This window comes from Perognathus longimembris, chromosome 4 (assembly GCF_023159225.1).
Source record: "Perognathus longimembris pacificus isolate PPM17 chromosome 4, ASM2315922v1, whole genome shotgun sequence".
In the NCBI taxonomy this organism is placed as follows: Eukaryota; Metazoa; Chordata; class Mammalia; order Rodentia; family Heteromyidae; genus Perognathus; species Perognathus longimembris.
This window is the reverse complement of record NC_063164.1, coordinates 47,176,166-47,201,266: the sequence shown is the minus strand read 5'-3', so window position 1 is coordinate 47,201,266 and position 25,101 is coordinate 47,176,166. Positions and strand designations below refer to the sequence as shown.

General features: G+C 36.0%; 1 protein-coding gene across 1 annotated transcript in view; it reads left to right on the top strand.

Moving 5' to 3' along the window:
- The window catches only part of Agps (alkylglycerone phosphate synthase), a 110,614-nt gene that overhangs the window by 73,043 nt on the left and 12,470 nt on the right, over window positions 1–25,101 (top strand). Inside the window, exons 15-19 of the mRNA XM_048345185.1 lie at window positions 5,785–5,854; window positions 9,627–9,688; window positions 10,776–10,865; window positions 19,522–19,621; window positions 22,546–22,603. Coding sequence (XP_048201142.1) covers window positions 5,785–5,854; window positions 9,627–9,688; window positions 10,776–10,865; window positions 19,522–19,621; window positions 22,546–22,603 — 380 coding nt within the window. The remainder of the gene's footprint in view (window positions 1–5,784; window positions 5,855–9,626; window positions 9,689–10,775; window positions 10,866–19,521; window positions 19,622–22,545; window positions 22,604–25,101) is intronic.

Sequence of the window (25,101 nt, the reverse complement as noted above, 5' to 3'; positions counted from 1 at the left end):
TTTTTGAGTATTGAAAATTAATTGCTCACTTTTATTTTTGTGCTATTTTGAAAGTCAGCAAGAAGAATTTTGTTTTCTTTAGTAAAAGATAAAATTCACTTACCTTTTACATTGTCTCCTTTTCTTGTATCTTTTTAGGAAAGTTAATGATGTTCTAACTAAATTAATTAAAAGTAATTATGCTATAAGGATTTATTTAATAACCAAATACCTTGAATTTCAAGTAATCTCATTTTTGTTTCAAATTTTGAAATATCCTTGTTTCTAAATTCCCAAGAGGAATTTAGCCCCATGTGTATACCAATTTTTGTTTTTATTTATTTTTTTACTCTTCAAGTTATATATGGAATACGTGTATAATTTGATTAGATTTTTTGCAACTAATCAAAACAAAAAGACAATTTAAGTTTAAAACATATCTTTTCTGATATTAAATACCCAAGACTCGAGGCTGAGAGTATGGTTCAATGTACCTCCCAGTCTAGCATGCACAAGACCCTACATTCAAACCTAAAGTACTGTCAAAAATTTGTGTGTACATGTGGATTGAAACTTAAAACCTTTTTCCCTTATATATCTGCATACTTAATTTTACTTTAAAAATGTCCAGAAGAACTTGAAGGAAAACAAAAGAGGACATTTTTCTCTAATACTTGAATAACACTGTTGATAGAAATAAACTTATATAGTTTTTACCTCACCTATTTTCCCATCCCCTGAGACAAAAAGACACAGACAGACAGACACACACACACACACACACACACACACACACACACACACACACACACTTCATAGGATCAATAAATTGTAATTCAGAGCAGCTAGACAATCATTACCAGTTAGCAAATGTCTGATGCCTGTTTTTTGTTTCATTTATGCCCAATTACTGTGGTACTTGTAAAACAGTTTATTTTAGCCTTTAGATCTTTTCCAGAACCATTCATTGGTTTTGTTTCACAAATGTCAATGCCAGTTTTCTCACAGAACACCATTCATTTGGAATTTGTTATGTTGCTCCTTATAAGTTGTTACATTGTAATTAACTTCTTGATATATTTTCATCGTGATTTCTTTCATGCAGGTATAAAATTATCTGTTTAGAGTAACCAAGATGGTTATAAAGGTTATGATTTGGGGATATTTTGAATATATATATATATATATATGAATATATATATATTTATTTATTTTCTGCCAGTCCTGGGCCTTGGACTCAAGGGCCTGAGCACTGTCCCTGGCTTCTTTTTGCTCAAGGCTAGTACTCTGCCACTTGAGCCACAGCGCCACTTCTGGTCTTTTCTATATACGTGATGCTGGGGAATCAAACCCAGGGCTTCATGTATACAAGGCAAGCACTCTTGCCACTAGACCATATTCCCAGCCCCTTGAATTTTTAAAATACTTAGAAACATTTAATTTTGATTTTCTAATAGAGGTCCCCAGTTTTCTATAGACACTATTATTTTGTTCTAATTACTGAACTCAAGAGTATTTTTGTTATTTTAGTCCCACTCTGCCAACCTATAATAAATAGTCATGTCTCCATCTGCATAATAATTTGGAAGAAACACCACATTGTGGGGGACAGGGAACAGGCCTGCAGCTTGATCTCGGGGCCTGCACACTGTCCTTGAGCTCTTTCTCTCAAGGCTAGCACTGTACCACTTGAGCTACAGCACCACTTCCAGCCTTTTCTGAGTAGTTTTAGTCTTCCCTGCTGAGGCTGGCTCCAAACTGTGATCCTCAGATCGCAGCCTCCTGAGTAGCTAGGATTACAGGTGTGAACCACCAGTGGCCTGTCCTGTTGTAGTTTTTATAGAGTGGTTTGGTTTAGGTATTTTATTTTTCATTGAGGCATTAATAATTTTTCTTTGGTTTGCCTTCTGTTCTTCATTAGCTTAACTAGGTTGTTTTAAAGAAATGCTTCCAGAAGTGTAGATTTTTTTCCCCTGGTACTAGAGTTGGAACTCTAGTCCTTAAGCTTTGCTTGCTCTACTGGAGCTCTACCACTTCAGCAACACCTACAGCCTGGTTACTTTAGAGATGGAGTTTCAAGACTTACTGACCAGGCTGGCTTTAAACTGGCTTTACAGTAGCTGTGGATATGAGTCACTGGACCCAGCTTAGAATATTTTTATGTGTTACCTGTTTTGCTCCTTTCACTCCCACCCAACCCTGTTAAATACCTTTTTACACGAGATTCAACAGAAAGTAGTGGCTAAATACTGAATGGTCATACTTTTTTGTTTATTCATGTTTGCTAGAAATGTACTTACACATTTCTAAGAGCTACACATAATAAACATTGCCTGTCAGCACTCATGACAGGTATTTTGACATTTACTATAGAACTTAAGATGGTATGTTACTAACTACTTTTAAGAGGATATCTGATTTAACATAATTTTGTACAAGAGCGATTAGGTTCACCAAGTGGTCCTTTTATGTAAAATGATTCTCATTCTTCTTTGATTAGTCTTTCCTGCCCTTCCTTATGAAACAGCTTTAAATTTGTATGAGAAACTTGGAAATTGATGTTTGACATTTCTGCCAAGAGCAGGAAGTAGAGGATGGACATTGCCACTTTAAAGCAGCTTGAATCAGAGCACATGTTTTTGGAGTGCCTGCAAAAATGATAGTTTGGAAGCATTTAATTTCTCATCTCTGCAGTTGTTCACATATTAAATCTTAAGGTAATTCAGGCTAGATGGATAGTTCCAAAGGTTTGACAAGGGAGCTTCCACAAAGCTGAATTTTCAAGGAAACATTTTGTTTTTTAAAAACCAAGCCCAGGGGGCTGGGAATATGGCTTAGTGGCAAGAGTCCTTGCCTCATATACTTGAAGCCCTGGGTTCGATTCCTCAGCACCACATATTTAGAAAATAGCCAGAAGTGGTGCTGTGGCTCAAGTGGCAGAGTGCTAGTCTTGAGCAAAAACAAAACCCTGAGTTTAAGGCCCAGGACTGGCAAAAAAACAACACTGGGACTACTTCCAGAGTGAAGTTTCCATTTCCTAAGCCTGAATTGTTTATCTCTTTGATCTCCTTCAGCTATGAGCTTGCATATTTTCCTTCAGCTATTTGCCATAATAATTTTCTGATTTGTTCTCCTTTGATTTGGGGCTTTTGCTTAGCTCTTTACCTACAACCTCACTTCCAACCTAGAGTTGTTTTTTGTCTCTTCATATTTGATAACTTGACCTAAGTTTCATCTACTTTGTTATTTAACTTTGTCTTAATACAAATAATCCCCTTATTCTGTTATATTCCATCTTCAAAGCAAAGCTGCTTTGGTTAGGTCTGTTCCACCTGGATGCTTCTAATTTGTATGCACCAACTTAAAAAAGTAATCCAGAAAATGTTGGTTTTATCCACACATTCCAGCCTGAATTTGCCATGTAGTATTGTATAGAATAAGAGAATATATGTCTACATTGAAATATTTACTTACTACCAAGTCCAACAAAACTACAGCAAAAGAAAGGATTTAATTATAAATCGAGGTCATACAGGAAGTAATTCTTTCTTTAATTGACAAAAATGAGTTAAAATTTAATTTCTGAGCATTCCTCCCCCCCATTTTAAACTGAAAGTTGTACGAAACAGTTTTTATTCATTTAAAATAATAAGTGAACTCTATGTCCTATGAGGTTGATTCTAATTCTATAATCAAATACAATTTCTATGTTTATGTGTTCTCTCTCATTTAAATAATTTCATAGGATACCATATTTAATATCCAAATACTATGTACTTAGATAGCCAAGAAACTATTGGCATGTGGAGATTACTACTTAATTTTTATATGTATCAGACTATAATAATTTGAGTATAAAGATTAAAAACACAACACAGATTGGGGATCCCTTATGTGAAATTCTTAGGATTAGTGCTTCCAATTTTAGAATATTTGTATATGCCTAATGAGTTACCTGTAGGATGATACCTAGAAAATTCATTTATGTTTCACATACACCTTAAACACATGGCCTGAAGTTAATTTTATACGGTATTTTTTAAGTAGTATTTTGTTTGTAGTCTATAACATGAGACCACTGAGAAATTTCCCACTTGTGACTTAATGTTGGTTAGAAAGTTTTAAACTTTGGAGCATCTCCAGGTGAGAGATACTCAACGTATCTGAATAAATTAAGAATATTTTAAGTATCTTGTTTATGCTTTTGAAGGTCATTCAGTTTAAGGTTATTTCTCATGCCTGACTCTGTAGTAGTTGACTTCATTTGAGTTTTATTAGCTTAGTAGATAGAATTTTGAACTTAATGATTAGATTGAAATATGAAATAAGAGAGGAAGATGTTGATCAGGATACATTGTTTGCATGTGTGTAAATGTCACAACTAATGTACTAACATTAGTAACAATAAATAGTCTCTTCAGTAAAAAAAAAAGTAGCCTCCTGGGACAAATATCTGCACAACTGTGGGGCCAGGACCACATGTTTCATTTACACAGACAGATACAAATTGTTTTAGATGTCAAGAATTTCTGAAACATCCTCATTGCTACTTTTGTGACTTGACTGAATCATTTAACATCTTTTAAACTTTAGGCTCTATTCTGATAACTGAAAGCACACATGTACACATACATATGGCAACTACATAATAAAACTTAATTATGTTATTAATATGGAGAAGATAACATGACATCCTACATAATTTCGTAGAAAAGTCCAATCTGTGCATATTAGGTAACATAATGAATTCTACAAAAAAAAATTCAACAAAAAAAATTCAACAAAAAATATTGTCTCTAAAGTAAACATATTTGTCTGCCTACTGAAAAAAATAGTCAATATGTTTAATAAAATTAACAGCAAGATAAACTTAGAAATCAGACTACTCAGTAAATTTTTAATTTGTCATTGAAATCAGTTATTTTAGAATGTCTCTTTCAAAAGTGTTACATTTGATTTTAGATAATCTCTTGTTTAATGTGTACTTAAAATAAAGGTAATATTAATGACAAAAAAAGAAGAAATGATAAAATAATGGCATTCACAGGGAAATGGTCAGATCTTGAACGAATAATGTTGAGTGAGACAAGCCTAGAGCACAGAGGACAAAGGCACATGGTCTCCCTGACATGTGGTTGTTGGAGGGGGAGGGGAGAACAGTAGAGATCATGTCTGTAAAGCAACAAACTTCTTTTCAAATGGTATTTCTACATGTTTTGGTCAGCGACTTTACATCATGTCTCTAAAACAAAACAATTACTAAATAAACATAAAAAGGTCTAGGATAGACCTGCCAGGAGCACAGTAACTCAACAGCTACATACATATGATTATATAAGATGAGGCTAAGCAAAATGAACTCCAAGAGACGGAAACAGGAGGATTTTACTGTTGTCATTATGTTTAATGTACTAGATGAATTTACTTTGACATACTCCTGTGGTCACTGTATATGATTCTGGTTCACTGGATATTGTATACATGCTTATCTGAACTAGGGAAGGGAAAGAAAAATGAAGGAGGGTGTAACAAATATGATAAGAAATGTACTCACTACCTTATTATGTAACTATACCCTCTCTGTACATCATCTTATCAATAAAATTAATTAAAAAAGAAATATAAAAAGTATTTTCATGTTTTTATTACCCCAGCTTATTCTCTTGGCAGCTCCTTGGTATATTTTTGACAAATGAAATTAGGATAAAAATAAGATGTAATATAATACATGTTAATGTGTGAAATGGAGATATCAATTTAGTGGTTTAGTAGTACATTTAAAATAAAGTTCTTCTTTAATTATAGTGGGCTGGCAGCTGGAGAAGATAATGGGCAGAGAGGTTATCTGCTGACCTATGTCATTGCATATATTCGAGTAAGTTGCATTTTTTTCCTTTGTCACTTAAGGTATAAATAATTTTCTCTTAGAGTGAAGTTGCTGCTTTTACATTTTCTTAAATATTAAGCTATTTTAATTAGCACATCATTCACATGAATCTTAGCATTGCTGTAAATCTTCAGAAGCTCATTTAAATCTTCTGTATATGCATTTGAGGTACCTGTATGATGCTTTATTATCTCTCTGCTCTTCAAAAAAATGGAGCCATTCTTCACATGAAGTTAAACTTGCCTTTTCTAACATTACTTGATCAGAACTAAGTTGTTATTTCACAACACTTCCTTGCTTAGTTTAGAATCTGTTTTAAAGATTCTTTAACCTTTGAACTTTTTAAATTTTGTTGTTTTTTTTATCTTCCAGTGCTGGGTCTTGAACTAAGGGCCTTGTATTTGCTAAACACTCTTAACACTTGAGCCATACTCCTCATCCTTACATTCTTAATATTTTTTTGATTTCCACCTACCCCAAATGTTTCATGTTTTTTTCAGGGCCAGACCTGGACAGTGATCCTGCCCGTTTCTCCCAACTTGAGATTTCATTTTTCAGAAAGTCTACTGAGAATTTGCCCCTTCTTCTTAAAATTCCCTAAATTGCTCTAAAGTGTTGTGAAGGAATATGTTCAAGGAATTTTACTGAATTCAGAATTCTAGAAAATGAAATATAACCAACAAATATAGTACAGACACAATTTGGAGTATCTTAATTTTTAAAGTTCTAGTTAAGATTGAAGCAGGGACAAAACTAACATGAAGACTTTTTTTTGCCCCACGTTTGTTCTATCCTTAAAAATATTTTTTTCTGGGCTGGGAATATGGCCTAGTGGTAAGAGCGCTTGCCTTCTACACATGAAGCTCTCGGTTCGATTCCCCAGCACCACATATATGGAAAACGGCCAGAAGGGGCGCTGTGGCTCAGGTGGCAGAGTGCTAGCCTTGAGCATAAAGAAGCCAGGGACAGTGCTCAGGCCCTGAGTCCAAGGCCCAGGACTGGCCAAAAATATATATATATATATTTTTTTTTTCTGATGTATTCTGCCATTGTCACAGGTGTTTGTTTACTGAACAAATGAATGCACTTGCAAAACTGGTGTAAACCAACTGAACAACTCATGGGGGGAGAGAAAAAGGGGGAGGGGTAGGGGGAGGGGAATGAAGGAGGAGGTAACAAACAGTACAAGAAATGTATCCAATGCCTAATGTATGAAACTGTAACCTCTCTGTGCATCACTTTGACAATAAATAAGAAAAAAAAGAGTTATCTGGAGAACTTTACTGCTTTCCATGAATGGAGTTGAAGTGATTCATTCTACTGGAAATGGAAAACATGTATAAGTTTTTGTTGTTGTTGTTTTTTGTGGTGGTGTTTTTTTGCCAGACCTGGGGCTTGGACTCAGGGCCTGAGCACTTTACCTGGCTTCCTTTTGCTCAAGGGTAGCTCTCTACCTCTTGAGCCACAGCACCCCTTCTCGCTTTTTCTATATATGTGGTGCTGAAGAATCAAACCCAGGGCTTCATGCATGCTAGGCAAGTACTCTACTGCTCAGCCATATTCCTAAAGTATTTGTATTTAGATTCATTGTATTTGGCCCAGTCTCAGTGGCAGTGGTGGCAAGAAAATCATCCAGGACCAAGAATATTGTATGCTGTATGTCATGCACTCTGTAATTCTGAGATGAATGATGTAGAACCAGATGTGATGTATCTGGCCTTTGTCCTGGCAGTGCTCTAGTTTGGAATATCCCTTTGGATAACTTAATATGCTTTTTCCAGAAGTTCTCAGATGAAAGTAATAAATAAAGGCCAGTCTCATCTCTAGCACCTATGGATAAAATACACACACACACACACACACACACACACACACACACACACACACACTCCTACTCCTTTTTATGGTAGATATTTTACCTCTGGGGTCCTGATCAAGGGTATTCCCTAGCTAACAATGAAAAAGAAGAATGAGTTCAGGAAATGCACACTACACCTTTCATGATTATATCATTGCCAAACTTTACACATTCCTCAAAATATATTCTATCATATTAGTTTATCCTATCTTATTTAATTTAATGTAAAAAGGCAAACCACTTAAAAGTTTAGGAGATGATATATAGATACTTATCTGAATTCTGTGAGAAAAAAAGCTCTTTTTTTTGGTCAGTTGTGGGGCTTAAACTCTGGGCCTGGGTTCTGTCACTGATCCTCTTTGTGTTCAAGGCTAGCATTCTACCACTTGAGTCATAGCTCCACTTCCAGTTTTTGAGTGCTTAGTTGGAGATAAAGAGCCTTTTTTTTTTTTTTCTTTTTTTTTTTTTTTGGCCAGACCTGGGCCTTGGATCAGGGCCTGAGCACTGTCCCTGGCTTCTTCCGGCTCAAGGCTAGCACTCTGCCACCTGAGCCACAGCGCCCCTTCTGGCCGTTTTCCATATATGTGGTGCTGGGGAATCGAACCGAGAGCTTCATGTGTAGGAGGCAAGCGCTCTTGCCACTAGGCCATATTCCCAGCCCGGAGATAAAGAGTCTTAACGGGACTTTTCTTTTTTGTCTGGCCTGCCTGACTTTGAACCGTGATCCTCAGATCTCAGCCTCCTGAATAGCTAGGATTACAGGCGTGAGCCTTAACTGCATTTGTGAAGTCAAGGAGTTTCTGTATTTTTATTTGTTATGTTTATTTGTCTGATTTATCTGGAATTATTTAAGCTCTGTCCAGGAAGCCTCCTAGTACTATTCCAGCATAGGACCCAGGATTTGCCCACCAACCTTATCACCATGAAAACTTACAACTAACATTTTTTGTGTGAGTGTGTATCTGTCCTGGGGCTTGAAATTCAGGGCCTGGGTGCTGTCCTTGATGTTTTTTTGCTCAAGGATGGTGCTGTACCACTTGAGCCACAGCTCCTTTCTTGCTTTTTTGGTGCTGGGTATAGTGGCTCAAGTGGTAGAATACTAGCCTGATTTTCTTAGGAAAATCATAAAGAAAATTATCAGTCTAGTGACTGTGGGCATTGCTCAAGTTGTAGAGTGCTTGTTTAGCAAACATAGGAACCTGGGCTCAATCTCCACTGCCACAAATAAAAGATCCCTTGCCAGTTTGGTTATATATAACTTTAAAGAAAAGTATTGTATTTCTGTGGCATTTTATGAATCTTTGCTCTGGTAATAAAACAACTTTAATTTGGCTAAAAGAATTGAATATTACAAGTTAATTATTACATCTTGTATGCTATATTTTCCTAGCAAAAGTAGTTTCAGATGCTCTATGTATTGTTACTTCAAAAAGAGGCACTGCATTTTCTAAATTTGTTCTTAAAGTATATAAAGAAGGAAAATGATCTCTCCAGCATTTTTACCTCCTGTTCTTTCATGTTGATGCTCAATTTTTAATTTATTTTTGCTATTTAGGCCTCTAAAAATATATTCTTTAGTCTTTTATATATATATATATATATATATATATATATATATATACATACGTAAGACTTTGCCTGCGTAGAGATGCCATTTATAGAGAAATATTTGAGCTCTTTTCCTTGTGTTATGTATTTGCTGCCAAAGTGAGAATGACAGAGACAAAGCTTCTGTTCTTAGAGAGGTACTATCTCACCCAGGAAGTTTCCAGAGGTTTTCTGATATAGAGAATTCAGAATCCTTGAGGTTAGATTAGAAATATGTTATACTAAGTTACTTGAAATATTGACAATATTGCTGATGCCTTTGTTTTAGTTTTGTGTTTTTACATGTCTTAACAGGACCTGGGTTTGGATTACTATATATTAGGAGAATCTTTTGAGACTTCTGCTCCTTGGGACAGGTAAAATCTAATAAAATACTTCATTCACCCTTGCTTTCTGAGTTGCTAAGTGTATGGATGCATGTAATGTATTTCTGTGTGACTGTGTAAACTTGGAATTTCATGAAGAAACTTACCTTTCTCCTTTCTTTTTGAGTCAAAGTTTCACTATGTAATGTAGCCCAGGATGACCTTGAATTCGTTGTATAGTCCACACTGGCCTCAACTTGAAATCTTCCCAAGTGCTGCCATTACAGATATACATCACTATTTCCAGCTTCACAGTTTATTATCAGTATATCATAGCACATTAGTGTTTTACAAGCAATTTGCATATATTAAGTTTTTGGCATATTAGATTTTATTTTAAGAATAAAATGAACATGTAATATAAAAATCATTATTATTAATTGAATTTTTTTAATTAAGATGAGCTTCTAAGGTATGGACAATGATTGGTATTCCTATAATCTAGAACTGAAGTTTGGTTATCATGTTCTACTTGTGCTACATCCTCATTTTTATTGTATTAAGATGTATCAGTTTCTTACTAGCATATATATTCCTTAAAGCCCCTAAAATATTATATTTAAATTTATTTTGAAATTGAACTCTCCTAATGTAGGAAACTACAAAGATTTCAGTATGTTCTTTTAATATACCTTTTTCCTATAACAAAAAACAAACAAAAAAAGGAAGAATTGTGTTCCCTCCAAAGTTATGATCAAAGGGTCAAGTTGAATGGTAAGATTTATTCATTTACATAAGAATAACTGTGAAAGGTCTAGTTAAGAGTATATTGGACTTGGGGCTGGGGATATAGCCTAGTGGCAAGAGTGCCTGCCTCGTATACACGAGGCCCTAGGTTCGATTCCCCAGCACCACATATACAGAAAACGGCCAGAAGCGGCGCTATGGCTCAAGTGGCAGAGTGCTAACCTTGAGCGGGAAGAAGCCAGGGACGGTGCTCGGGCGCTGAGTCCAAGGCCCAGGACTGGCCAAAAAAAAAAAAAAAGAGTATATTGGACTTGAAGGATATCATTAAAACTAGTACTTAACAGAATTTTTGTTGTTTTTATTTGAAAACAATATTATTTTATTTTTCCAGAGTTGTAGATCTTTGTAGGAATGTAAAAGAAAGAATAAGAAGGGAATGCAAAGAGAAAGGTGTTCAGTTTGCACCTCTTTCTACATGCAGGTAAGTTTTCTTATTATTTACAGACTCCTTATTCTGAAAAACTGCTGTTTGAAATTAGTGTAGAAATACAATTTTGCCAGCTGAGGAGAAACTTTATTCCAGATAGTAACATTCTGTTGTCATCTTGTCAGGATTGTGTTGCTAGGAATTATTTCCTCATTTAAAAAAGTTAGTATCAGTTACTTGTACAGGATGTTTTATTTTCACATGTCTATGCACTAGTGTTTGATGATCAAGCTCATTATATCACTTTCCGTCTCCCCCTGCCACTTCCCAAATCAATACTAGTAAGTATGGTTATTCTGTTTTCACATTTGTACATAATTTTGACCATATTTTCCCTCCTTTACCTCTCTGTTTACTCTTACCTCTCCCACTATTATCTACAGTCTGATCAAGACCAATTTTACATTCCTGACATTTTAAAGTGTATATTAATTGTTCAAAGGAGTTTCTCCATGTTATTTCACTCATTTAGCATAAAAGATTGATTAAATATCAATATGTATGAATCAACAAACATAATATAGCATCAGTAACATAATACAGGGCCCCTCGGATTTTAAGTAGTCCTAAGCCCTTCAGAAGCAAGGTATCATCCTATCATGATGGACAGCATAGTAGTGAAGAGCCAACTCTCTTACTGAAGCTATAAACCATGTATATGATCAAGAAACTATACGGTATATATATATATATATATATATATATATATATATATATATATATGAGTAGCCATTTTCAATGCAGGAAAAGTACCTTAACCATTTTAGTTGCTGATTAATTGAATATAAGTGGAATACAGAATGCAAGAAGCAGAAGACCCAAATGATAAGCACTTGGTGCTTTCTAATAGTTAGTTCTTTTCTTTTCTTTTTTCTTTTTTTTTTTCTGTATTGGAGTTTGAGCCCAGGTTCTTGCCCTTGCTATCAGGTATTCTACCACTTGAGCCATGCCTCCAGTCCTGTTTTGTTTTCATTACTTTAATATATCTTGAATTTATGCCTATACAAGCCTGAACTACTACTGACTTCCTGCTTATTCTTCCTGTGTAGCTGGGAACCCTCCACCATGACCTGCTGTGATTGGTTGAGATTCACAAGGAACAATCTGTGAACTTTATTGTCTGGGCTGGCATCAAGCATTGATCCTCCAGATCTACCTCTTTAGTAGCTAGGATTACAGGCATGAGCCACTATACCCACCCTAGATTTCTTTGGAAATATATTCTGTATCTGCACTATCCAGTGTGGTAATTACATGGAAAGATTGAAACATTTTAGTGTAATTGTAGAACTGGATTTTCAATTTAATTTTAAGAAATTAAATTTAAAACACCATGTATGGCTGCTAATATCTTTCAGTTTGGATAGTGTGTGTTTAACTGATGATACTTTCTTCTTTGTTAAATAACAGCAACCCTAAATCAAGTTTTTTGAGAAGGGACACTTTATTTATTAGTCTTTTGATTGAATTCAAAGACTGTGTAAACCTCAGGAGTTAAATGTACCAAGGTTGAATTGAGCATTTGAAAGTTATAAAATTAACTGGAATAGAGAATAAATGGAAATGGAAGTCAGAACAGATTGTGAATAGGAGAACCTTCAAATAAATGATATCAGTAGTAATCTAGCAACTACCTTACTTTTTTCTCTTTTCTGTATATCGGTGTGGTTTTAAGTATATTTCAGCTCAATAGCATTTGCTATGTAAGAACTTGGCCCTGGTTTATAATGATTTGATTTGGGATTGCTACACATTATAATAGTGCAAATATATACCTCCTGTTTAGCCAATCTGTTTTTCACTTTCAGGATAGCATTCAATTAATGACGTGAGTGTTCCACACTTTGCTATACCATAGGCCTATATTACATGATTTTGTCCAGGTACAGTTTAATGTAATGTGTTATAAGTATGTGCTTGACTAAGCTATGATATCTAGTAGTTACATATGCTGGATACACTTACAATTTATAGTATTTTCTTTTACAATGGGCATATTGAGGCATAATTACATTCGTGAAGTCAAGGAGTTTCTGTATTTTTATTTGTAATATTTATTCATCCAATTTATGTGGAATTATTTAAGCTCTGTGCAGGAAGCCTCTTAGTACTATTCCAGCATAGGATCTAGGATTTACCCACCAACCTTATCACCATGACAACTTACAAGTAACATTTTTTGTATGAGTGTGTATCTGTCCTGGGGCTTGAACTCAGGGCCTGTGTGCTGTCCCTGATGTTTTTTGCTCAAGGCTGGTACTGTACCACTTGAGTCACAGCTTTCTTTCTTGCTTTTTTGGTGGTTAATTGGAGATAAGAGTCTCAAGGACTTTGCCTACCTAGGCTAGCTTTAAACCATGATCCCCATATTTCAGACACTTAAGTAGCTAGGATTTATAGGCATGAGCCATCTGCACCTGGCTGTAACTTTTATTAATTTGTGTTGTAAAGCTGTGCACAAGTGGCACACACCTATAATCCTAGCTACTTAGGAGGCTGAGATAGGAAGATTGCCAACTGAAGCCAGCCTAGGCAGGAAAGTCCATGAGACTCATCTCCAATACAAAGTCCCCCAGAAATATAGCCAGAAGTGGAGGAATGGCTCAAGTAGTAGAATGCTAACCTTGAAAAGAAGCTCAGAGACAGTGCCCAGGTCCTGAGTTCAAGCCCTAGGACCGGTACACACAAATACACACACACACACAAACACACATACACACACACACACACGAACTTGTGTTGTAAAACTGTTACATGTATATGAATATGAAGGCACTCTTCTTTTGTTTATTAGTAATTTAACTTCTTCAAGTTCTAATTTTATTATTAGTGAAGTTATAGTAATATCATCCCTCAATAGAACTACTAATGAAATAAGAAAGTCTATGAAAAGACTTACAAAGTTTGAGGCCAGGCAGCGGGAAAAATAAGTCAGCAGGATCTATTTCAACAAATCAAACTGTGTATGGTAGTACACATCCATATTCCAAACTACAACAGTACTGATTAGATAGTATATTTAGAAATGGTTATTTTTATGAGAATGACTTTCGTATAAAACCAGATTAGAATGCTCAAAGCTTAATTCTTTGAAAAGCTTTAAAAAATATATTTTGACCCAAGTACCAGTGGCGCATACTTGTAATTCTAGCTACTCAGGAGGCTGGTTCAAAGCCAGCTCAGGCAGCATGTGAGACTCATATCTCCAATAAACTACACAGAAAAAGCTGGAAGTGGTGCTGTGGCTCAAGTAGTGGAGAGCTAGCCTTGAGCACAAAGAAGCTCAGAGACATTCTCAGGACCAGGGGAAACACACACACACATACACACACACACACACACACACACACACACACACGTCATACCCAGTTAAATTAACATTTTCCTAGAGTTTGAGTTTGAATTAAGGTACTTTTTTTTTTTTTTTGCCAAGGACTCATTTTTGCCCATTAATTAGGGACTTTATGCATTGGGACAGCCACTTTAATTCTTAACTTTCTAAAGAAATTGTATGGGAAGGAATTGTTAGTCCAGCAGAAGGATCGTACTACAAAAGAAATTAATTAATGTAATGACTTGACGATTGCATTACTTGTTCAGATGACTTTGGAAGAGATTAGTTTAAATTATAGAACTGGTGTATCTCTTAAAGGTGTTAAGTCATTTTCTGAAATAGATCCACATTTGGGGATTTTCCAAAAGTTTTTTTTAAAATAATTTAAATTTTGTTGAGTTAACTGACCCATGAGGCCCAACACACAGACCCAAGATTTGTTGTTGGAAGTTATCAATGCCCAACAAATACTCTATTCGATTTTCTATATATGGATATTAATGATTCTCTTATGAGTGATGTGTATTTTACTCATTTTATTCATCTTTCAACTTGTATTTGAGTTAGTTTAGTCCTAACAATAATGCCCTCATAGTTAGAATTGTTTTCCTTAATCTTTGTAAATCTGGATCTCAAAGTATAAAGGTTCAGGAATCTTATTTTATGAGCGTGTTAGCAGTAGGAAAAAAAAAAACAGCTGGCAAATTGACAGTAGCATTGTTAAACAGTTCATTTCTTCTGTTCTGAGGCATCTAACATTTGGCCTAAAAGGCTATTAAATTTTTAGATTAGATTCTATTTGTATTGTGTAGTTAAAAAAAAGTATTTTCTATGCATTGGCTCCTTCTGTTTAAATTAAATTCTTTGTGGGAACCTCTGTAGATTACATTTGGAGAATTTGGCTGTTTATCTGAGCTCTCTTTTAAATGCTTTTCTAATTAGATTTTGAAAGCCCAGATACTTTTCATATATGACTTAATAATTTAACACTCTTGGTATTTTTATATATTCTTATAGGCTCATAGATACTGTTAAGGTCATGTTGCTGCATTTAATATGATCGTTCAATTTGTTTTCTAAGTTCTTCCTAATTATTAAGGTGAACTTTATGGAAGAGATTCTATTTCATCTTGTCTGATTCTGTTTGCTGTTTGAACATTTCTCCTATTTTGGCATATGTATTTCCACTAACTTTGAGGAAGCTTGGAAATTGATCACCAAGGGAACTATTTTTAATGGTAGTGTGCTTTATGATGATGAGGATGTTAATGTAGTATTTAAAAAATCTTTTAGTGGGCATGCAACTTTTGCTCATTTCAGGCCCATTGTAGAAGGTCTTATGTTGCTTTTAAAATTTTAATTGTTGGAGTAGCAGGTAATAATATAGACTAACAAAAAAGTTTAAAATAATACAAATAGTTTCCACATACCACTCACTATTTTGCCAAATGTTAATATCTCACTTAATTGAAACTAAAAAAAGAAAATCAGTGTTAACACTGTTAACCTACAATTCTCTTTACCATTTCTATTACTAATTACTTTTGCTAATCTAGGATCTAATCCAGTGTTATATCACATGTTTAGTTTTCATGTCTCTTCAGTTATCTTGAATGTGAAACAACTCGTCACTCTTCCTTCATCTTCCATGACCTTCCATGACCATTATTTAAGAATACTGACCAGTTATTTTACAAATATTGACAGTAATACCACGGAAACCCAGGGCTTTCCTTAGTACATCATATCAAGAAGAGTATGATGTTGATATGTCTCATTATTAGTGATATCATCTTCAATCACTTAGTTAAGGTGATGCCTGCTTTGTTTCACCATCTAAAATGACTATTTTGCCTACTGTATTTAATATATCTTAGGGGATTAAACTTTGAGATTTCAGATGTTTTGTTGGTTGGTTATACTGTCTTCTAATTACCAGTCTCCCTAACGATTCCTAATCACAAGTTGTTTTTTGGCAATACTGGGGCTTGAACTCAGGATCATGTGCAAGGAAAGTACTATAGGACTACACTCTTATCTCTGTGCCTTTTTGCTTTAGTTTATTTTTCAGATAGTGCTTAAGGACTGGGCTCCTGCTATGATCATCCTATGTTTTTGCCTTCTGCCTGGGCTTACATGCATGAGCCACCATGTCCATTTAATTTTTTGAGATGATCTCTTTAGCTTTTGCTCAAGTGGTCTTAAATCACAGTCCTCATATCTGTGCCTCATGCCATGTAGCCTGTTTGTGTTATTATTGTGATATTTGCACATGGTGGTTTTTTATTTTCATCATCCCTCTCATTTGTCAGTTGGATTTCACTGTAAAGAGCTCCTATCTCACCCATGTATGTGTCCATAGGCATGTTCTATACTGGATTACACACATGGTTGTTATTGTTTACTTGGTTGCTGCAATTTTTCCAGATTTGGACATTGAAAACCCCTTTAAGTTGGCTTCTGTGTTAGTAGGAAAAGGTAGTTTTTGAGGAGGAATAGCTTATACTAGGAAGAGCAGGATGAGTGGCATATGAAAAGATATGAGGTCTAGATAGAGGGAGAAAAGTAAAAAAGCAAACCTGTGTGACACAGAAGGTCTGGATTGTAGAGCTGGCATTGAGTGATGATACATCTCCACATGGTATCCTAGCAGTGATAGCCATTGCTCACCATTGCTCTTTTAAGCTTGGTTTCTCACTCAAATTCTCTGTCTTCATTGTTTGTCTATTTGTCCATCGGTCCATCAGTCCATCCATCTACCCACCCATGCCTGGGCTCAGTTCTTGAGCTCTTTTGCTCAAGGCTAGAGTTCTAACACTTGGAACCACAGCACCACTTACGGTATTCTGGAGATAAGAAACTCATGGACTGCCCTGACTGGCTCAGCCTCTTGAGTAACATTACAGATGTGAGCCACCAGTGCTGGGGACTTTGGTCTGATTCTTGATGTCAGAATTGTGATTTTTAATTCAATCTACTTTATTCTGTTTGCTCAGTTGTCTCTTTAGTTGACTTATTGTACACCTTGATAATAAGGCCTCTTTCCCCTCTTCCCTCCCTCCTTCCTCTTTATCTTTTTTTCTTTCCTTCTCTTCTCTCCCCCTCCCTTGCCTTCTCCCTCTCTCCCTCTGTCCTTTCTTTCCCTCTTCCCCCTTCCCTTCTCCCCTCCCTTCTCCTCCCTTCTCCTCCCCTTCCCTTCCCTCTCCTCTTGTCACCTCTGCTTCCCTCCCCTCCCCTCCCCTCCTTTTTCTTCTTATTTCCTTTTTCTTCTTTTGCCTGCCTTCCATCATTTCTCCCTTCACTTCTTTCTCTTTCCATTTTCCTCCCTCCCACTCCCCCTCCTCAGGTATGGGGCCTTGGAACTCAGAGCCCTCATGCTCTTGCTTGTCTTTTTCACTCATAGCTGGCACTCTGTCTACATTCCATGTCAGTCTCTACTCAGGAAAGTCAATTCTCATAAGTTTTGTACCTTTCCCAACCGCCCCCCCTCCCCCCAGTTTTCTTAATATTTGTTAGGTCACTTATGATTTAATCACCTTCACATTTTCTATCTACATTAGTCCTTCACAATCCAGGCTGCTTTATGCATGAAGCTGTTATTACTTTGTCTTCATTTTATGTCTCAGGATCTCTAGTGCATTATCAGGTAACTTGTTAAACTGAACACAATTTAAAAGTACACTCTTCACTCTTGTTACTCTATCCTGTGATTGTATCATTTATTGACGTTAAGAGCTTAGAAGAGTTTCCTCTGGTATACTTAAGTAATTCTTTTTTTTTTCTTTTTCTTTTTTAGCATGGGCTCTAACTTAGGGCTTTTCATGCTTGCTCAAGGCTTGTGCTGTACTACTTGAGCCATGCTTGCAGACTGGCTCCTTGTTAGTTATTTTGGAGAAAGAATCTTGCAGACTTTTCTGCCCAGGCATACTTCAAACCATGATCCTCTAGACATCAGCCTTCTCAGTTGTGAGGTTTAGAGGTGTTGAACACTGGTGCCCTGCTACTTTCTTTTTCTTCCTGCTATTTGTTTTTGAAGTAGGATCTTGTCTCCTGCCTTGGCTTCCTTTTGTAGCTGCAATGACACTGAGATGAGTTTCATGAATTTTTCTGCATAAGTTGGCCTGGAATCACAGTGTTCAGCCTCACACATAGCGAGGATGAGTGGAGTATGCTATCATGCTTAGCTATCAGTTGAGGAAAATGATCTCTGGAATGTTTCTGTCTGGTCTGTCTTAGAACCATGATCCTCGTGATTATAGCCTCTGAAGTAGATAGGATTATATGCGCTAGTCATTGGTGCCCAGGTTGTGATTCTGCCCAGAATCTTTCAATCCAGTTGAGCCATAAGAATCCAAACAAATGACATGGTAGTAGTGTTGTTCTCAGAATATGTAATGTACTTTGAAAAGATAGAATTTATCTGTGCTTTACCAGTGTAGCTTTTCAAAATTACCTAAGTTTCTTTTATTATTTATTTTAGTCAGTGTTTTCATGTTCCCATGTATTCCATGTAGTTAATATTTCTGTTTCTAGCAGTGATGGAGTCAGTGAATGAAACTATATATCTTGTTTCTACTCTTATTTTGCCTTTCTCAGGGGAAAAATATATTAAATCTTGTCATTACCAGCATCTACAATATGGTCTTTCATATGGTCAGTGTGGTCTTTTATTAGAAAAACATGCTTTTGGAAAATAATGGAACTCTGCTCTTTGAAATATGTATGTGGCTCAAATAATTCTATACAAGTTAAGTGAACAACTAGTTGGGCATAAAATTAAATACAGTAAAGAGGAAAATCATTATATTGTTTCTTTTTTGTCAAGACATGACCTTTTAACTATCATGTTTTTATTAACTGTTATTTTGATTATGCATTTTAAGACAGCTTTTACCAGTACTTGTCTGACTGTATAGTAAGTGTGTTTTCAGTTTTGCTACATATTTTCCTATTACTTCTAGATAACATTTTCAGTAAGATTCCTGAAAATGGAATTTTATCATAAGATGCCAAAAATTTTGGAGTATTTCCCAGTAGAAAGTAGTAATATGGCACAAACAAAAGAAAGTCTCAGTGTGTACTAATAATGTTGACTAAACTGTCACTTAATGATAATCCCTACTGCTTTCTGCAGTAATCTTTGTTCACCTGTTGTGCCAACAACTGTAAAGAGAGCCAATCTGCTTCTCTTCTTTAGAGCTAGAAGTTGGATAGAAGATGAAGTAAATAATTAAGTGAATTCAAGAATCTTTTAGTTTTAGGATGTTAAATCTGTTTTCACTTAAAGTCCTTGTGGCCATTTTGTCTGTTTTTTAGGGTAACACAGACATACGATGCGGGTGCATGTATCTACTTCTATTTTGCCTTTAACTACAGAGGAATTAGTGACCCATTGACCGTGTTTGAACAAACTGAGGTAATTTTGCATATAGCTTTCAAGTAATTCTAGTACCTACTTATGTATTTGCTTGTTTTTAAAACATGTATTCTGCTAGCCCACAGTAAAAGAAAAATGTAGGTTGTGCTGTCTTATATAGAGAATTAAGACCAATAGCCTGTGGGGTTTTTTGGGGGGTGGGGTGGGGTTGCTACCATGCATGATAATTAAATAACAGTAGGAATTCTTATGACTATAGGAATCTGATAATCACTTTGACAGTTGACCCATCTACAGAAAATGACTGCTGTTGAGGTCAGCAGCTCTTGTCCTTTTGGTCTTTGCTATAATGTCATCATTCTACATTTTCAGTGTTTTTGTATGATAATGCTTATGTAAACCATAGGGGCTCATTTGCTAGCAGTTTTTATTACATTTCTTAAATGACTTTAAGCTGCTAATTTTTATAAAGCTATTGATGACCTGTTGATGATCAGTATTTCTCATCGTAGGTAATTATAGAGTTCTCTATTCAACTGTGGAGAGATGTATAGCAAACAGCTTTCTTAAGACTACAGATGTCCTAATGTTTTAATTCAAGTTTGTGCCTGCCAAAGATAGTACTAAAAGGTAATTCTAGTGGCACAGCACACTTTTAGATCCAGACTATCATGAATAGATTGGTTGTCTCTTAGAGTTCAGTTGTTCCCCCTCCTTTATTTTTTCCAGCTTTTTTACATATAGGTGGAATGTATTAAGTGGTACATACTTATAGTATACAACCTGATGAGTTTTAACATGTTTATACCCATTAAACCATACTAAAATAAAAATAATGAATGTATCCATAACCTTCAAGCGTCAGTGCATTCTCATCCCCTAAGCCTGGTTATCAAAAGTCCCTTCCTTGCAGTGACCCTGGGTGAAATTGGTTCTTTGCCTGGCTCAAATTGACATTTGCTTAGTGGTACTGATCTCGAGGAGAAGCTGCTTTATTTGCAGGAATTTGTTTGAAATGGTAAGTTCTTAGAGCAAAGGCTAGCATTTGGAAAACTCTTAAGTCTGTTGCAGATTCTACAGTTATTTTGTAATGGGATATGATCCCTCTGTCTTATATCAGGCTATTTCTACCTTGGCCTGCCTCCTGATAGTTTAAATGCACTTAAGTAATTCTGAGAAGTTCAAGTCACAGTAGGCATTTCACTTCATGGTTATTGTGTATGCATGAATTGTTAGAATAGAAAATGAGCCCAGTTTCTGTTATTCTTTCTCACTCTGCATCTCAGTTATTGTTTTGTTAAAAATGTGTGCAGGGTTGGGGATATGGCCTAGTGGCAAGAGTGTTTGCCTCGTATACATGAAGCCCTGGGTTCAATTCCCCAGCACCACATATACAGAAAATGGCCAGAAGTGGCTCTGTGGCTCAAGTAGCAGAGTGCTAGCCTTGAGCAAAAAGAAGCCAGGGACAGTGCTCAGGCTCTGAGTCCAAGCCCCAGGACTGCCAAAAAAAAAAAAAAAAGAAAAGAAAAGAAAAAAAATGTGTGTAGTTATTATTATTATTTTTTTTTGTGTGTTGGAATCTAAACCTAAGACTTGGTGCTTGCTAAGCAGGTACCCTACTTCTTGAGCTATCTCTTCAGCCCTCTTCACTCTGATTGTTTTTGAGATAGTCTCACTTTTTGTTCAAGCTGTCCTGGACCATCATCCTCCTATATATGCTTCCTGTTGTAGCTGGGATGACAGGTACAAGCAACTGTGCCCAGCCTTTTCTGTTAAGATTGGGGCGGGGGGTGTCTCTTGAACTTTCCTTTTTTCCTAGATGGGCCTGGAAGCATGATCTTCCTACTCTCCACCTCTTGTATAGCTAGAATGACAGGTGTATACCACTGTACCCAGCTGTTGGTTGAGTTGAGGTCTCTTGAACTTTCCCAGGCTGGCCTCCAACCATTCTTCCCAATCTCTGCCATAAGGTAGCTAGGAATACAAGCATCAGCTGCACATGTTTGGCCTATTATTTATCTAACATATTTAAAGAATTAACACTCCCCTCATATACATTTGGTCATCACAGAACTGCCAAGTAATTTGTCAATATCCTTGGCCAAAGAAATGTTCTCCATAAAGACAGATTTGAACTCAGGGCCTCTCACACTTGCTAACTACTTTTTTTATGTACGGGTTATTTTTTAGATAAGGTGTCATTTCCTTCCTGGACCAACATCTCCCTATTGTTTGCTTACTACCAAAGCTGGGTTGCCATCAGCTTCTTCCAATCAGATGGAGTCTCATGGACTTTTCTACTTGGGCTGACCACGAACTGTTTGCTTCCTGATCTAGGCCTCCCTGATCTAGGCTAGAATTAGAGTGTTTTCTTCCTGATCTAAGCTAGAATTACAGAGTCAGCAACCAGCACCCAGCTCCATAAAGATTATTCTGGTGCTAATACTTTTGTGGGTAATCTTAACTGTCATACCTCCAATATTATTATAGTTCCTGTGAGATGGAATAATTGTAATTATTCCATGAAGTTATAGTGGAAATAAAATACTATAGACCAATTTCTGATGTTTTCTGGGACAATGAGTCTATGTTAGTCATTATGTTAGTCTATGTTAGCCTCTTGATATAAGTTACTTACTGAACACAAAACCCCACACTTTTTACTTATTACTGCTTAACAGTTTAGTGCTGCTGAGTTTATTCTTTTGCCCTTTTTTCCCTCCCTAGAATCTCAAAGTGGTCTTTGTAGATATTGTGACTGTTTACTAGAAAAAAAAATACAAAAATGGGCTGCATATTTTAATTCCTTTACTTTTTTTTTTTTAAACAAAGTGGGAGGGAAATGAGGCTGCTTGTTTATTATTTAACCTACAAAGTATGCACCTCTTTGAGAGTTGGGTCTTACTGTTTCTCTCCAAAGTGAAATCTAAGTGGCAACAATTTGTTGTTGTTTCCAAATCTAGGCAGCTGCTAGAGAAGAAATCCTTGCGAATGGAGGAAGCCTGTCACATCACCACGGAGGTACTCTTTTTGGGAGTAGAATTTCTAATATTTCTACTTCAAGCAATATTTGATTGGATAAAATGCTGGGGAGAATTCTGATGTGAATAATTGAGAGGACCAAAATTTCTTAAACATTTTCATGTGTTTGAAATAGCTATGACTAAAATACAAAGACTAGTAGACACAAGTAGAAGCTTGGTCTGACAAGTCAGCCAAAATATGGAACCTAGCCAGTTTTCTGAATTCTCAGGAACTTAACATTACCAAGAAATAGCCCAGCTTACAATGGAGATGAGTGACCATTGCAGCCAACATTTTTCAAAGAAAGGGAGGAAAAAACAACGAACAAAACTCCATGTGAATGTTTTTTAGACTATTGAAATATAGTTGGACAGCAGCTATACATTTACTAAATGTTATTTGTTCTGCCAACCCAAACTTAACAAATTAATCAAAACAGGATATGACAAAAAATACTATTATGCTAATCACTTGTTGGTGATTGTTAAATTTTAGATTTTGGTGTTTTTTTTAAGTACTAGGAATTAAACTAAAGACCCAAGCTTTCTAGACAAATGTTCTACTACTTAAGCTATGTCCCAGTCCCCAAATTTTAATTTATTCATCATACTTTCTTATTTTACTTTCTGACTGCTTGTAATGGTATGGCAGCTGTATCTGATAATAATAACATAGGTCAGCTGTGAAGAGTAAGATATCCTTAATTATTTATATATTCAGTTTTAGGTTCTAGATTTAGAGCTCTTTATTTATTAAGAACTTCAAGAATGGGGAAGTAGTTTGTTTGTTTATTGCCAGTCTTGGGGCTTGAACTCTGGGCCTGGGCACTGTCCCTGAGCATCTTTTGCTCAAGGCTAGTGCTCTACCACTTGAGCCATAGCACCACATCCATCCAGCTTTGCCTAAGTAGTTTATTGGAGATAAGAGTGTCATGGTCTTTCCTCTCTGGGCTGGCTTTGAACCTTGATCCTCAGATCTCAGCCTCCTGAGTAGCTAGAATTACAGGTGTGAGCCACCAGCATCTGGCTGAAGTGGTTTATTTTTTAGAAATTATCAACATGAAGTTTAATATAGCAATATTTTTTATACATCAGAGAGGCTCTGCTACATTTAAGCATAAACCTTCATTTTAACTGTTTCTTGTTTTCTTTGTGATCAAAAATATGACTGCAAGAAACATACTTAAAATCACCTGGTTTCACTCATGCTTAAGAAAAGGAATTAGGTATGCCTAAATGAAGAATACATTTCAGATGTACTGATTCAATGAAGATGTTTTCCCTTTTCCAAACTGCTAAAGATTGGATTATTTCAGGACTCATCCTTTTATTCTTTTATATTTCTTCACTTCCTTAGTGATTATTCCAGTCTTATAATTTAAGTGATTGAAGGTACCTAAAGATATCTTCTGTATGAACAGTGCCTTAGATCAAATCATAGTCTTCTGCTGGGGCCAGTGCAATAGCCTCCTAACTGATCCGTGTTTCTACCTTGTTCCCTGCTCTCAGAGCTCTGCTTCCAGAGTACTTTATTTTTAAATCAGGACTTCTCACATGAGAATAAAAGCTAGATTCCTTACCAGGATATAAATGCAGTTGGTGCTCTCCCTCCTTTCCCTCCTCCTCCCTCTCTTTCTCCTCCCTCTCCTTGTCTTCTTCTCCTGGTTTCTCTCTCCCAAGGCCAGTATTAGCCTTCCTGCTCTTCCTCAGACATACTAATTCCTTTTCTCCTTCAAGGCTTATGGTAATTTATTCCCTCCTTTTTTCTTTTCTTTTTCTCTTCCATTTTTCTTCCCTCCCATCTCCTTCTCTCATCTCCCCTTCTCTTTTTTTGTGCTGATACTGGGGCTTAAACTCAAGACCTTGCATTCTCCCTCAGCTTTTCCAATCATGCTTGCATTCTACCACTTGACCCACACCTCCAATTCTTTTCCCTCTTTTTCTAATATTCTTTCTCTTATTTTCATGCCTCACTATCATCATCTGAGTCTCTAACAGAGACATAACCTTTTTAGAGATATCTTCCATATCCTCTCCTGTAGAATTTGTTGAAGTTCATTGCTATATTCTCTAGTCCCTAGAGCTCTACACAGTTGTGTATAGTAGATGTGCATGAAAATGCTACATGAGTGGATAAGTGCATGCCCAAGTACTTAGAAGAATTTCTCAGACAACTCTATTTCACATTAGAATGACAACGGTGCTCTACTTAACTAATTTAGCTTAAAATTTTACCCAGCCTTGATTGAATATGGGAACTTTTTTATTATATTAATTAAGGTCAGTTTTCTTAATGATATTTCTGGGAAAGTATATTGAGGCAGTTTTATTCAATAGAATAGAGTAAAATAATTTTATTTCTTTGCAGTTTCATGTCCTTTGTCATTTCAGTGTTCTTTCATAGATAGATGCTTTATGTATATAAGGTTTCATTCAGGCTTTGGGATCAAATCTATATTGGACTGTTTTTACTTAACTAGCTGTGTAATGTTAATC